This window comes from Centrocercus urophasianus, unplaced genomic scaffold (genome assembly GCF_019232065.1).
Source record: "Centrocercus urophasianus isolate 14NV4802_14NV808 unplaced genomic scaffold, USGS_Curo_1.0 seq_36, whole genome shotgun sequence".
Taxonomy (NCBI): Eukaryota; Metazoa; Chordata; class Aves; order Galliformes; family Phasianidae; genus Centrocercus; species Centrocercus urophasianus.
In genome coordinates, this window is record NW_024884933.1 from 2,190,435 (window position 1) to 2,204,010 (window position 13,576).

At 42.4% G+C, this 13,576-nt stretch overlaps 1 protein-coding gene across 2 annotated transcripts in view; it reads left to right on the forward strand.

Annotated features, from left to right (window-relative positions):
* CAPZB (capping actin protein of muscle Z-line subunit beta) overlaps positions 1–13,576 on the forward strand; it is a 51,896-nt gene that overhangs the window by 19,964 nt on the left and 18,356 nt on the right. For both annotated transcript variants that reach the window (XM_042831421.1, XM_042831420.1), the window contains exons 3-4: positions 4,098–4,219; positions 9,494–9,607. In XM_042831421.1, coding sequence (XP_042687355.1) covers positions 4,098–4,219; positions 9,494–9,607 — 236 coding nt within the window. The remainder of the gene's footprint in view (positions 1–4,097; positions 4,220–9,493; positions 9,608–13,576) is intronic.

Sequence of the window (13,576 nt, forward strand, 5' to 3'; positions counted from 1 at the left end):
ACAACATCCGTTATGCCGTGTCTGTGTTCTGCAGGAACAGGAAAATCTGAGGCTGTGGAATGACTCAAATTATAATAATATTTTATTAGATGCTAGCCCGGAGGGGAGGAACCCAGGTTGCAGGGGGGTCTTGTGCCAAAGCAATTCTTCTGCAGAAGTGCTGGTGCCTTGCATGGGCTCTGCTTTGCTGTGGAGTGTTGCTCTGCCCAAGTGACACGGGCAGTGTTTATTGTGTGAGCTGTCTTTAAAGAAGACAAAGCAAATTAAAACCGTGGGTTCGCACACATCTAAAATATGCATTTTCCTGTTTGCATGCAGGTTTTAATTAAAAACAACTTGTCATGTGTGCTTTCAGATAGCTGTGTTTTACAGACCCTGAATCAAACGGCAAATGGATCTGAGTGCCTGCGTTGCTTATCTTCTGGAGCTCACTCCATCTTCCTTCTGATTCCTTAAGGAAAAATGTTTCATCTTTTAATTTTACTGCTTCTAACTTAGTTTTCCAGCAACACGAGGTTCCTGTGGAGGTCAGAACGTACTGACCTCTGCATAAACATGGAAAAAAAGAGGTATTTTTAAGCCCAGAACCTCACACTAACAATATTACTGCTTCAGTTGCAAACATGATTCATTTCAGTCAAGGCTGCTGGAAAAAAACAATAATGGTAGTGTGCTCGGGTTGCAGGGCTAGCAAGCCAATCCATTAGCTGTTCTAAATATGTAAGGTGAAGAATTTGATGCAATCCAATGAGCATGATCAAAGCCAAGGTGGAGAATGCATAGCCATGAAAAGCTGGGATTTACTTCTTCAACCTTTGCTGCTCGTTTACTTCAGTCTTTTCAAGAGGCTAATTTAAATGTAAGAACCAACAAAACAGCAGCAATTGTTTTGGTGATATGTTATTTTACCATAAAGTGAGATGAGAAGGAATGATTCTTAGGTGAGCTGCTGTGAGAAGAGCATGGTTTTGACTTCGGCACGAGTGATTATTTGTCGTGATAGCAGTTGACTTAATTAAAACACTGTCCACATACCTGGCTTGCTCTGATGGGGAATATTGTTACACAGGACAACAGAAACCTTGTTCAACATGCAGGAGAGTATGCTTAACTCACTTTCATTCTGTTTCTTTTTCCTCTGTACTGCGCATTCATTATGTATCTCCTTGGGAAAAAAAGCAATCCATCCCCCAAGCAGTGCCCTGTTGCATGGAATGTGCTGCTGAATGATGCTGCTATTCAGTTCCAGGCTGAGTCGAGGTCTCCCAAGAGCCCTCTTTTTTCTTTATTGATTTACATTGAGGGTGGTCTCGCTCCATGGCTGTGCATACGAGCTCTGGAATAGGTCATTGAGCTCTTACCTGTGGAAACATGGGTGTGCCGTGGACTGAATAGACTTAATGATGGCTTTTAGCTCAAGATACAAGGCTAAGATTATATTCTGCACGTGACCTGCTTAAAACGGGATCAGTGGGTGTCAGGATGAAGATGGGAGCACGCTCTTTGCTTATGAATCAATCCCATCCCCGTACATCCAGTGTTTTCATTGCAGAAACTAAACTTACAGTGGGGTGGTGAATCAAATCAACTCTTTGAAAGGGTAGGTAACAGCAGGAAAAGGGAAAATGGCTTAAAGTTGAAGGAGGGAAGGCTTAGGTTGGATGTCAGGGTGAAGTTCTTTCCTATGAGAGTGGTGAGGTGCTGAAACAGCTGCCCAGAGAGGCTGTGGATGCCCCGTCCATCCCTGGAGGTGTTCAAGGCCAGGTTGGATGGGGCCCTGGGCAGCCTGGGCTGGTATTAAATGTGGAGGTTGGTGGCCCTGCATGTGACAGGGGGTTGGAGATTCGTGATCCTTGGGGTCCCTTCCAACCTGGGCCATTCTGTGAAATCACTGCTTTACATTTCAGGATTTGGCCTGAGAAGTGGGTTTATTCGTGCTGTTTTGAATGCAAGCCTGAGTTCCCTTTCTGATGACTACTGGAGACAGATGCACTTACAGGCACCCAATGCCTTTTGGCTTTCCCATTAACACAGTAAAAGCTAATGAGAGAAGTTCACAGTGCTAATGTACTTGCCTGGAACATTTGAATGACAGCAGGTCAGCCGGGCTTTCAGGCAGAACTGCCTTCAGTTCAGATTTGGAAGCTTTCTCACTAAATATAAACTGAATTCCATCAGGGTTTAAGTGCACACAAAGTAACTGAATTGCTTCAGGAAGAAAGTTTGGTGCTTGGCTTGGGGAAGACTTAAGGAGAGGTGCGTATGTAGTGTAAAAGAGCTGCTCAGTGCCTGTGTAGCAGTGCTTGCTCAGCCCCAAATATTTTATCATTGCCTGTTTTAAAAAGGAAATTCAGAAGGAATCAACAAATTTTGTGTTGCTGGGGTCTTTAAAGCTGCAGATTACTGTGTTGACTTCCTGCTTTTGCTTTTTAAGTGGCTTCATTACGCCGAAGAGGAAGACCAGTGTGCATAAATCTGGTGAATCTCTTACAGAGGAAGTGCAGCAGCTGTTGGAAGTTGATGCAAGAAGTGATACAGAAATTCTCTGAGGGTAGCTATGCCAACCTTGGATGTTTTTTTCCAAAACTTAAATTGCATAAGCAGCTCCATCAGTTGAAACAGCTCAATTCTTCTATGAATGAAGGAAATTCTCATATTCTTCCAAAGTGGATTGGGGTTTTCTTCCCCATTTCATTCTGAAACAAAGTGAAGGAGAACAGAATATATTGCCTGAAATCCTGGAGCAAAGAGAGAGTGAGTGGTTAGAAATATGACTGCAAAATGGTACTGAATTATAGTACAATATTTTAGTTTAGTAAGTAGATGCTGCAAGGCATTCTCTGCTATTCCTCTAAGACCAGCTACAGCTCATACAGACTAAAAAAGTGTCTGTGCTTATGCACATTTCTGTTACTGAATCATCCAGGGAGGATTTAGTTCATCATTACTACATGGAAATGAAATTCATTGTTTTTAAGATGTAATTAATGTGCCAAGGGTTCCTTCTGGTCACAGAGAGCTTGTGCTGTCCCAGTAAGCAGCGCAGCAGCACCCTCAGCACGGCTGGGATCTCCAGGAGTGGCACTTGTTGGTGTTCTGCATGGAATTTTTGGAATTTTAATAATAAATCCTTAATATTGCTTTATGAAAACAGGGGCTTCAGGGGGTAAACGTGGCAAAAAGCCTGCAGCTGTAACAGCACAGGCAGAATCATCCCAGCGACCTCTGAGCACCTCTCAATAACAACCTGACTTTATTTGGCTGTGTGATTTATTTAATTTAATTTTTTTTTTGGTCTTGGGCGTGAGAATTCGTGGAGTTCTGTAAGGATTGAATAGAACTTTAGATGGGAATTTGCAGGTTTTTTCTTTTTTTCCTGAGGGGTCTTTAGTTGGTGATCTTGGATCTCAGATTTGTCTTTTGCAGATGGGGACGGTGCAGTCATCCCTGCTTGTTTGGGGTCAGTGGGTTTGGAACAACAAGGCTTAGTGCTGCACATCCCTCTGTGGCATCTGAGTGTTTTGCAGTGATGCTTTAACCAAAGTCCTCCCTCTGCTGTGTGTTCCTCATTCTTTTCTACCCAAGGGATCCTCTCTTGAAAAAGAGGGCACCCTGAGGAGGGGGGTGAGGGGCTTTGCTGTGATCCTTGGTGCAGGAATACTGATGCCTGTGTTAGGAGATGGATTGGTTTTACACAAGTGTGTGTGCATACATGCACATATTTTATTAACCAGCATGGTAATGGTTGGCCAGCTGCCTGGAAACTGTTCTAAACTGTACCCAGAGAGGGAGTTTGTGAAAAATACATTAGTGCATACGGATGGCGTGTTCTTTTAGCAGCTCTCTGCTTTCCACTCCATTATAAATATTTACCTTGATTCATCAGTCCTCCACAATTGCTTTGCTGGCCGTCCTTGGCAAGTAGCTAACATTCAGACTGCGTATATTTAAGCACACTGGACCACACCAGTGGTTAGCTAATTAAATCTGAAATTATTGGAGGCGGGCTGTTAATAGCAAAAGCTGTTCTTAAGAATACCACGCTCTTCTAATTTTAATCTCATTACTTTCTCCCTGTATTTTTTCTCCACAATCAGGTCCCAAGCCTCTGTGAAGATCTCCTCTCTTCTGTTGATCAGCCATTGAAGATTGCACGAGATAAGGTGGTAGGAAAAGACTATCTATTGTGTGACTACAACAGAGATGGAGACTCGTATAGGTGAGTTTCTATCCCAAGAAATGAGCTGACTGGTTTACTTTCTGCATCAGAGTATTGAAGTCCCTTCTCCCTCTTATCCTGATCCAAAAAAGGGAAATTTAAATGATATTAAACTGTATTAAACTCATCTTGGTGATAAGCCTGGTACTGTTTCAAATCCTGACAACTGTAGAATGCTTTGCTTTCAGACAACGTGGTTGTATAGCCTCTAATCTGATGACCTTAGCAGCTCAGGTCCCTGTCTGTCCATCTCAGAAACAAGATATGTTTTATCCTAGAAACCCCAGGACTTTGTGTGTTTTCTGTACCAAGATCTGTAGTCATTCACTCAAGCCTAAAATGTGATGTTGTTATCCTGTTAGGCTGACACTAACGGGTTCCTCTTAGGCTTCCTGTAGCACAGCTCTATCTTTGAGGATTGGAACCAATTGGATCTCCAGAACTGTGGTGTGAAATTAAATCATCTCTTGTTGCAAGGTTGTAAGATGTTTGGAATGGCTGACAACAGAGAAAAATGATGATTCAGGCAGCAAGTTTAAATAAAAGAATTATTGGTTTGTACAAAGCAGCGTGGACTTGCCAGCTGGGAAAGCTGCTTTCAGTTGTGTTTTCAAGGGGTTGTTCTCATTTTGGATGTGCAGTGTCATTAGTTCTCAATGACAATCTCGGCCCCAGCTTTCAGTGAAGGAAAAGAATCCCTTTCTACCAAAATAGCTGACTTATTTTGAGAACTGTAGGCGAAGACAATGAAAATATTTGAACAATATGAGCTTTAGATAATTAAATAAATTTCAAAGTGGAAAGAGCTGTAATAATACAATGAGTATTCAGGATATTGGCAGCCACTTTGAACGCAGTCTCTCCTTTTATGCTTTTCTTCCATACCTTGCCATTAGGATGATTATATTTCAGCAACCAATGCTTAAAGCTATTTGTTTTCCTTCCTCCATTGCCTGCCTTTTGTTAATGTCCGTAGCATCGGTGCCATAGTTCCAAATACTTTGATAAAGAATTACAAAGCTCATCCAGAAGCCTTTTGAGTATTGCATCACCTGGCTTTTGCTCTTTTCTCCTAACAAAGGCTGCTACACCAGGAAGTAACGAACACCATCCATCTTCTGTCCTGAGTTAGCAGCTCAGCTGTTCCACCTCCTCTTCTGGTTCCGATTAGAGGCTTAGATTCTGTGCTCCCTTTCTGGTTTGGTGTAATAGCTTATGTTTGTAGTGCTAACAATTGGAACTGCTTTGCAGTAAGAGTTCAGCTTTCCTTTGCTTCGCGGTGGTGATTTGTGTTCATTTGGCCAGAAAGTTTCAAGAATTCTGTTCCAAGTTGGAATTCCACAAAATATTTTGACTTTTCTTTTTCTTTGGCTCAGACCATCACTGCAGACACAGGTAAGTTTATGAAGGATTATAACTTAGTTGGTTTCGGTCACAGGAAAGGTAGTTAACTAAACTGAAAGCACATCTGTCTGTAGATGATTGGTACAGGGAACACACTGAGATTCATCTTGCCCTGTTAGTGTGAGGAGCAGACTGCTAATGGATGTGGAGTTTGACAGTGCATCTGGGTTGTGGCCAACTGTAAATGACAGAGAGCTTTTTTTAAGTATATCCTGGATTGCAGTGGGCCCAGAGGTAAGCAAGTCTCTAAGGTGAAGTTTCTGCTCATGTTCTGAAAGGTATGATCCTAACATTGAGATCTTCTCCAGGCCACCACAAGGTGTGTGTGCACAGCTCATCCTTTATGGCACGTGCAAGAGGACAGAGCATACCACAGATAATGTATTTCTTGTGGGTCCTTCATGAGATGCTTTCTCCCTGAGGCTGTGATGTGTTTCTAGCAGTCTCTTGGGATCTTTGTTAGACTGTTGACGTGAGTATCTATCACCAGATGCTCAGAAAAATGGAAAAGGCACTTGTTAAACTGTGTTGCAGCATGCTGCAATAACTAATAACAGTTGCCCCTCCCCATTCCCCAGCACTCCATGTTTGATTACTGCATTTGGAAGCCCTTTCTTTAAGGTTAGTTTCATGCTTGCCTCTGAAATTTACTCAGTCTCTTCCCTACTATATCCCTATTCAGATACTTAAAGACTAACAGGGAAGCAGGAGGACTTATTACATCATGAGGTTTCAGTAAAGGTATTTTATTTCTTTGTAGTGAGTAGCCACAATGTATAAATTGTTGGCATTAGAGAATGCTGTTCTTTCTCTGAGGCTTTTGGTTCAAGTGTTCTGGATCAAAGCGATTCTCCCTTCTGGAACTGATTGGCCTCAGCTCTGTTTCACAAAGTAAATTCCTTCAACAGAAAGCAAAAGCCTTTGAAAACCAGGCAATGTGAACATGTGCATGTGTTGATCCAGTCGGTGCCTGTGTTCAGATAATGCTATTCATACCTCATAAATTCTGAAGTTGTTACTGGGAAGTGGCTCTTGCACTAATGTAATCAATTAGACCCGAATAGAGGACGAGTGTTTTGTACTTTCAAAAGCTTTTGATATTTCCACACAGGTTTTCAGAACCCCACGCACTGGGTAAGAAGTCACAAGAAGTGCTGCAGTCACCTGCAGAATGCTGCGTCCCCAGTTACTGCATGCTTTGAACTAAACTTCAGTTTTCTTCTCTTGGAGACTTTACTAATTGCATTTCTTTAAATACAAATCCAAAGATTTGAAGATGTTCTGTGGACAGCTGAGCCTTGTGTGAATTCTGCAGGAGGCCTGGAGCTTCCTCACTGGGAATCAAGCTTTGTAGGCCTTTTTTGAGCAGCTTTACAGTTGGACTGGGTGGCAGCTTTGAGAAAAAACAGGGATGTTTGTCCATTCTGATGACTGATAACCTCACATGTTTCATGGGGGCATCCTTCAAGGAAATTAATATCCTAATTGCTGAGCCACTCGCCGTTGACTCCTTCCTTGTATTAAGGAATGTGATTTTGTTTGTGTTGGTGTGGATCAGACCATGAAGTACATCCTGGAGTCTCTCTTGGATCTTCATATGTCAGTACTTTCACATTTCATCATATTACCACACTGCTGCTTATGTGATCAGCCTCTTCTGCATGTATGCTTGCAGGCAATTCTATGAGTGCTCCTGTAATAAGAGGAAGGTTTGGGAGCATATCAAAAGGCAGTGGAATCCACATTGTGAAAGCAGAAAAAACAGACCCTCTTTTTTCTTTTTTTTTCTTCAATATATAGGACTACAAGGTCTCTGACTTTGTCCATGCATTCCCATTCAAAGTATGTTTGATCACTCCATTAAATGGAATCCTTATGGGGAATTTGGTGCCAACAACACTGAAGCCTGTTAACTGAAACAAAAAACATTCTCTTTTAGGGAAATTAGAGGTCTGACTTTTGAAATTTAAGTGCCCTTGTCCATCTGTCTTTCTTCAAATAGCCTCCATTAAAGCTTTTAAATGCATTGTGAATACTCTTCCACAAAGAAAAAAAAAATTATGGGGTTGTGTTATGAATTTTTTTAGGTGAAGCTGCTTCTGGCTCCAACTATAATGGGTTGAAAATGCTGCGGTCCGCTTGCTGGAAAGACTCAGTTGCTGGCCTTCCCTTCAACACCATTCCAGCAGCCTGCAAAAGAGATCTGAGCAAGGAATCAGAGAATGCTTAGGTTGGAAGGGATATTCGGTATCATCTGGTTCCATCTCACCTGCTGTGGATGGGGTTGCCACCAACTAGATCGTGCCACTGTCTTGTTTCTCTCCATTTTGGATGCAGAAGCTTCCACCTGGTACACCTCTCAGCTTGTCTTGACATTTGCAGTCAACTTAGATAATTTAGTTATCTTTGGGCTGTAAGTGCAGTCCTGAGTCTAGCAATACCTGCACTACAGACTCAGTAGCTCTTTCTCTTTTATATTTGGAAATAAGCATCTGTCTGACTTAAGGAAACAAAGCATGAAGGGGCTGCTGATCTGATCACAAACCAGTCAGTGTCAGAAGTGGGAGACTGAAGCTTTTTACAAGCATCTGGTATCACAGGGCTCATTTATCTCAGTCTTGCATCAGTTTCTCTGAGAATCTCCTTTAAATATTTGCAGTTACATTTTCTTCAAGTTCTTCTACTTCATGCAGAGAAATCTCATTTTCAGGTGCCATTTGCAATTTGCACTTCATGTATTTCCACTGTGCCTTTACCACTGATTCTTTGCTCATCCACCTGGGTCTCTTTGGTGTAGGCTGGCTTTTAGCATGCTGCCCAATGGGTGCAGGTGTCCCATTTGGGAATCTTACCTTTTGGGGGATTTTTTTCTTTTTTTTTTTTTTTTTTTTGCAAATCTCTTCTGGATTTCAGTGGGCTGTGAGGTAAATAAATGTTAGCTGTCTTCTTCAGAGCAAGTGAGTTTTAAGCAACTATTTTAAAATGAGAACCACCAGCTGAAAAACATTGCCCTGGGTGGATGTGACATGGTGATTTAGTTTTTCCTGATCTCTCACCTATTTGTTCAGATGTGGTCGGGAGGAGAGGGGTGAAGTGCTGTGAAAGCACGAGGGCAGCATGAAGCAGAGCCTGTTCTTTGTGCTTTGCATTAAACATGTCCAAACGAGTTACTTGTCTGAGAAATGAGTAACAAATGGGTACTGAGGAAAAAGCTCGTACGTATGGACTGCATTAAGACCTAGTGTTAGTCCACTGGAGTACTCTGAAAACTGAGTAGGCAAAAGGTGGAGGTACCTTTTCTTAAACTAGCAGTGATATATGTAGGTTGGTTATCCCCAGGGGAAATGAAGAGGAGAATGCAACTTTGCAGGAAGGGAGTTATAAAAGTCTCAAGCATTAATCTTTTAATACCAAATCTTTCATTAGGAGCACAAAATCTCTTCCACACCTGCAGAAATTGTACAATAAAAGCTGTAGCTTTACAGACCCTGTTAAACCCTGTGCATTGTTCAAACATTTTCCTACCATTGTGCTAAAAGACAAGTGTATTTGAAAGCAAAATAGTAGAGGAGAATTTGGACCTTAATTGTAGATGGCAAAGTTTAGCTCGAATATTGTCAGATGCCAAACAAGCTGCATGATGTATTTGTATTTGCATGGAAATAATTTTAAATACCTGATGTGCAACAGCTGAGGTTGAACCTTTGAATACTTGAGAAGGAGCAGATGCAAATCCAGGTGTAGTTTTATATATTTATATAGCATGAACTCAAAGGATGCTCGCCATTGTTGGACAGGTCAGACCCACCACTCTGACCTCTCTGAGTTCCCCTGTTGTCTCACTCTCTGCTTTCCTTGTCTCCTTGGCAGATCACCGTGGAGTAACAAGTATGATCCTCCCCTGGAAGACGGTGCCATGCCATCTGCTCGCCTGCGCAAGCTGGAGGTGGAAGCCAACAATGCCTTTGACCAGTATAGAGACTTGTATGTCAGTTCTACCATACACAGCCCTCTACTTCCTTTGTTTCCTTCAGGAGGCATGCAGTACATATATTGGCCTGAAATGCAGTGCCACTGAGGGTGGCGTACGTGTGTATACTGGAGGCAGAAGGGTAGGCAGCAGCTGATCTGCTGGGAACACATCACCTGTGATTTCGTGTTGGGAAAGCACGATCCAATTTGCCAGCTGATGCTAACGGCAGAAGCTGAAGTGCTTTCTTGGCTCTCTCATCTCCTGAATAGATTAATGGCATCTTTGTCCTGAAATGACTTTGTTCTCTTTGATCTCAACTAAGTTCAGTCTTAAAGCATCTGCTTTTTCTGTTCCCTCAAGACAGCACTCTCTCCAGATATCTACCTCTACAGCAGAAGCTTGCACATCTTGTCAGATTGCAGGCGTTGATTGTGAAATGTGGCAGTGGTGTGGGGAGTCGTGTACTTCTGCAAAGATGATTGTGTTTCAGGCCTTGTCTTGTGAAAGAGATGTGAAGGGAAGGAACTAGTGGAAATGTGTGAGAACAGTGTAATTAGGCTGTATCCTTTCAAAGCTGCAGTTGCAGTTTTTCCAGGTGACTTGTCAGTTAAACAGTCTTGCTAAAAGGAGGGAATGCACTTGTCTTGCATTGCATCTACAACTGTCTTCTGTACAGCCTGTGGTCTCCTAAGCAGCAATAGGATGGAAACAGTCATGTTAAATCTAAAAAGCAAAGGTGTGTGGAAAGCAAAAGAAACGTACTCCTTTACCAAAGTTGGGATGCTCTCACATTGGAGATCCCTAGTGACCATGGAATAGGTGAACAGCATTCATTGCTTCATGTTGCATCCAGGTGGAGATAACTTAGATGTAGTTAATCACATGTCATTTGAAATTTACACTATTTTAGTGCTAACAAAGGCAGCTTAAAAAAAATATATATTCTTGTTGATTTTCTACTCATTCTAAGATGTGATTTGGTGTGTTGCCTGTCCAGACATAGAGTCTTCTCTTATAGATACCAAATTCTACTTTTCTTGCAATATGTGAAGGTATCTGATCTCTAGTAACAGTTGTTATAGGTGTCTGAATCCACTGAAAGATTGCATTTCTGCATATGCAGCAAAGAGAGGTTTGCAGTTTCCCTTTAGGTGCAGAACGGACCCAGACGAGTAGGGGTTTTTGTTCAGTAAGGTGAAAATGAGTAGCTTTCTGGAGCAGAGATCGTTTGAATCCCTCTGTGATCACTGACCATGAAGTCACAGCTGGATACAATAACTCCTCTAAAGAAGTTTGCAGAAAGGAAAGCTCAGTACAGCCTGCCCTCGGACTCGGTGAATCTGCTGATCCCTCTCGGCATGGGGTACAATAGTAGCATTAATATATTGTATGGAAGTAAAAAGAAAGATTTTATCAAATTTCATCTTTCAGTTAGCCAGTCCAAGTTTGGCAGGCAATACATTGTGAGAGGGATACAGGAGGGATTGCTCACAAAGACTTCATTCTTGTGGCATCAGCCAGAAATGACTGAGGCATTATGGCTTGCAGTACAGACTAGATAAGAGCATCAGTCAGCAGAACACACTTTGATGCACGTTAGGATCTCAAAAATGTGTCAGAAAAAGAGGAAAAGGGTGGCTTATGTTTTGCTGAGTGGTGTAAAAACTGTAGTATTTTTGGAAAGAATTTGCAAAGTTAGGGAAACTTAACCCAACCGCTTGAAGGGTTCCTCATGCTTGAAATTGGAAGTGATTTGTGCTTTACCTACAACAGAGGTCTGGATAGAAACGTGCTTTTGTTCTTGTAGCTGGACTCTGCAGTTTCCTTAACAATTGGATTTGGTATTTTGACAGCAAAAGCTTAATTTTTACTTGGAGATTGGAGGGGAAAAAATGAGGTGGTGGTAACAAGTGCCAGCTTTTCACACTTCTGCTGCCAGCAGGTCAGGTTGGGAATGGCTGTAACAATTACTGGCATAACAGCTGCTGAAATCATGTGGGAGCCCAAAGCATAGGGAAGCTTGTAGTGGGAAGAAGATGGCAATTGCAGTGATGTCATTTCCATGGTCTGCTGGAGCTGGAAACTAATGGTATATCTCCACTGCAAAGGTCTGAGTGCTGTCGATTCAAGGTGTCACTGGCCTTCTGGTTTGGTTCTAGGCATTCATTCACAGAGAACACCAGGCTCCAGTGTGCTTGAACTTCCTATAATGAATGTTTCTGCTAGGAGGTGGTTTCAAAGCACTTTGAGGCTTTGTTTCTTAGCCCTGCTGGGCTGACCCACTGATTCTTGTGCTTGCACTTCTCCAGGCGCTCGCGGAAAGGCATTGCACTGTATGGGCTTGTTGTTGATTGTAGGGCTGAAAAAGGAAGATTGTGTGCAGAGGTGAGTTCAGGCTGGCAAAGCAATTTGTGTTAGTTGCACCAGAAGAGCCTTTGCACAAGGAAGCGAAGTTTAAAAGCAACAACAAAAGCAAACCCAGCCAACAATCTGCAGCATGCATGGTTGTCTGACATTAGATGTTAGCCTGCAGGTGGGTGTGAGCAGGTCAGGATGAATGACCTTCACCTCACCTGAGACAAAATACTGACCATAATAAAGGGATAAAGCATTTCCTACCCTGGCCTAAATTAGTACATTGGAAGCACTTGTTTCTGAGATGTTGCTCTGCATGGTGCTCAGCTTTCAAATGCATCTTAGAGAAGCCATTCCAGTGGGGGAGCGGAAGAGGAGGATGTTTACTTACCAAAGAAAAATAAGTACTGTAGAGAATATGTGCTTTTCCCACTCAGCTCTCAGCACGCAGTCCAAGCTTCCTCTGGGTTATCTCCCTTTTTACCTTCATGCACAGTAAGTGATAATATCTCACAGAGTTCATGTTGAGCCTCTTCCAAAACCTCAGCTCGTTTCAGCTTTTCCTCGTGCCGCTTGCATTTGGCCCACATACCATTCCTTTCTAGATTTCTGTTGTAATCAGGTATGGTTAAGTATCCACCTACATCTCATGAGTCATCAGCATGGATCTGCCATTTCCCAAGGGTTGACACCTGCTGGTGTGGGTGGTTTGAGAAGAGCAGCCTGTGGTGCATTTGTTAACGATCGGTGTGAAATAATCCCTGCACGTTTGTTTGCTGGTGACCTGCATTTGAGTTTTGCCCCTAAAAGCTTATTGAGCAGCACGTGGGGTGACTGCAGTGTGAAAACAACTTTGGAGGAGTCTTGTAGAGTCCCACAAAGTAATTTCAAATGGTGAAAGCTTGAGAAAAGCTTTCCTGGGGTGTGGAAGCTTCAGTGCTTCCTAACCAGTGCTATGTTATTTCCTCTAAACATCACTTGGCTGCTCACCTTTTATTTCTGGAAATCTCCTTGGGTTGAAGAGGAATCGTACTCATTTTTTGCTCTCACAGCAAGTGTATTTCTCAGTTATCAGTTTGACCAAAATGTATGTCAGTTTCCCCCCAAAAAACCCCACCAACTTTAATTTTGATCTCCTACTGCCAGGTTTAACTCAGACACTGCCTGAAGCTAATGCCCCGGTATGTTTTTGTTCAGCAGGTTATTATTCCCAGATGGAAGCCTAATATCTCATACCATTCAGTTAGGGCTTTGGCTTTCCACTTCCAATATCGTGAAGATAATTTCTTCAAACACATGGTTGTAATTTATTGCCCTTTGCTTGACGTGTGTGTGCGCAATTGATTGAAATCAAAGCATAATGAGGACCGGGGTGGCTGGGTAAATCTATTTTAGATCCTGCATTCTGTTGTTTTGGGTTGGAGATAATCAGTGCTTTAATTAAGTAATCTAATCGCTCTTTGTTGTCTGGAAGAAATCGTTTCTGAAGTGATTAAATAGACCTCCCTGGGGAAGGATGCTGCTGCTCTGGGTGTTTCTGCAAGCAGGATGATTTTTGGCAACTCCAGACTAGTTTAGTAAGTGTACGTACATCTAGAGAGCTGTTCTTACCTCTTCATTTTTTG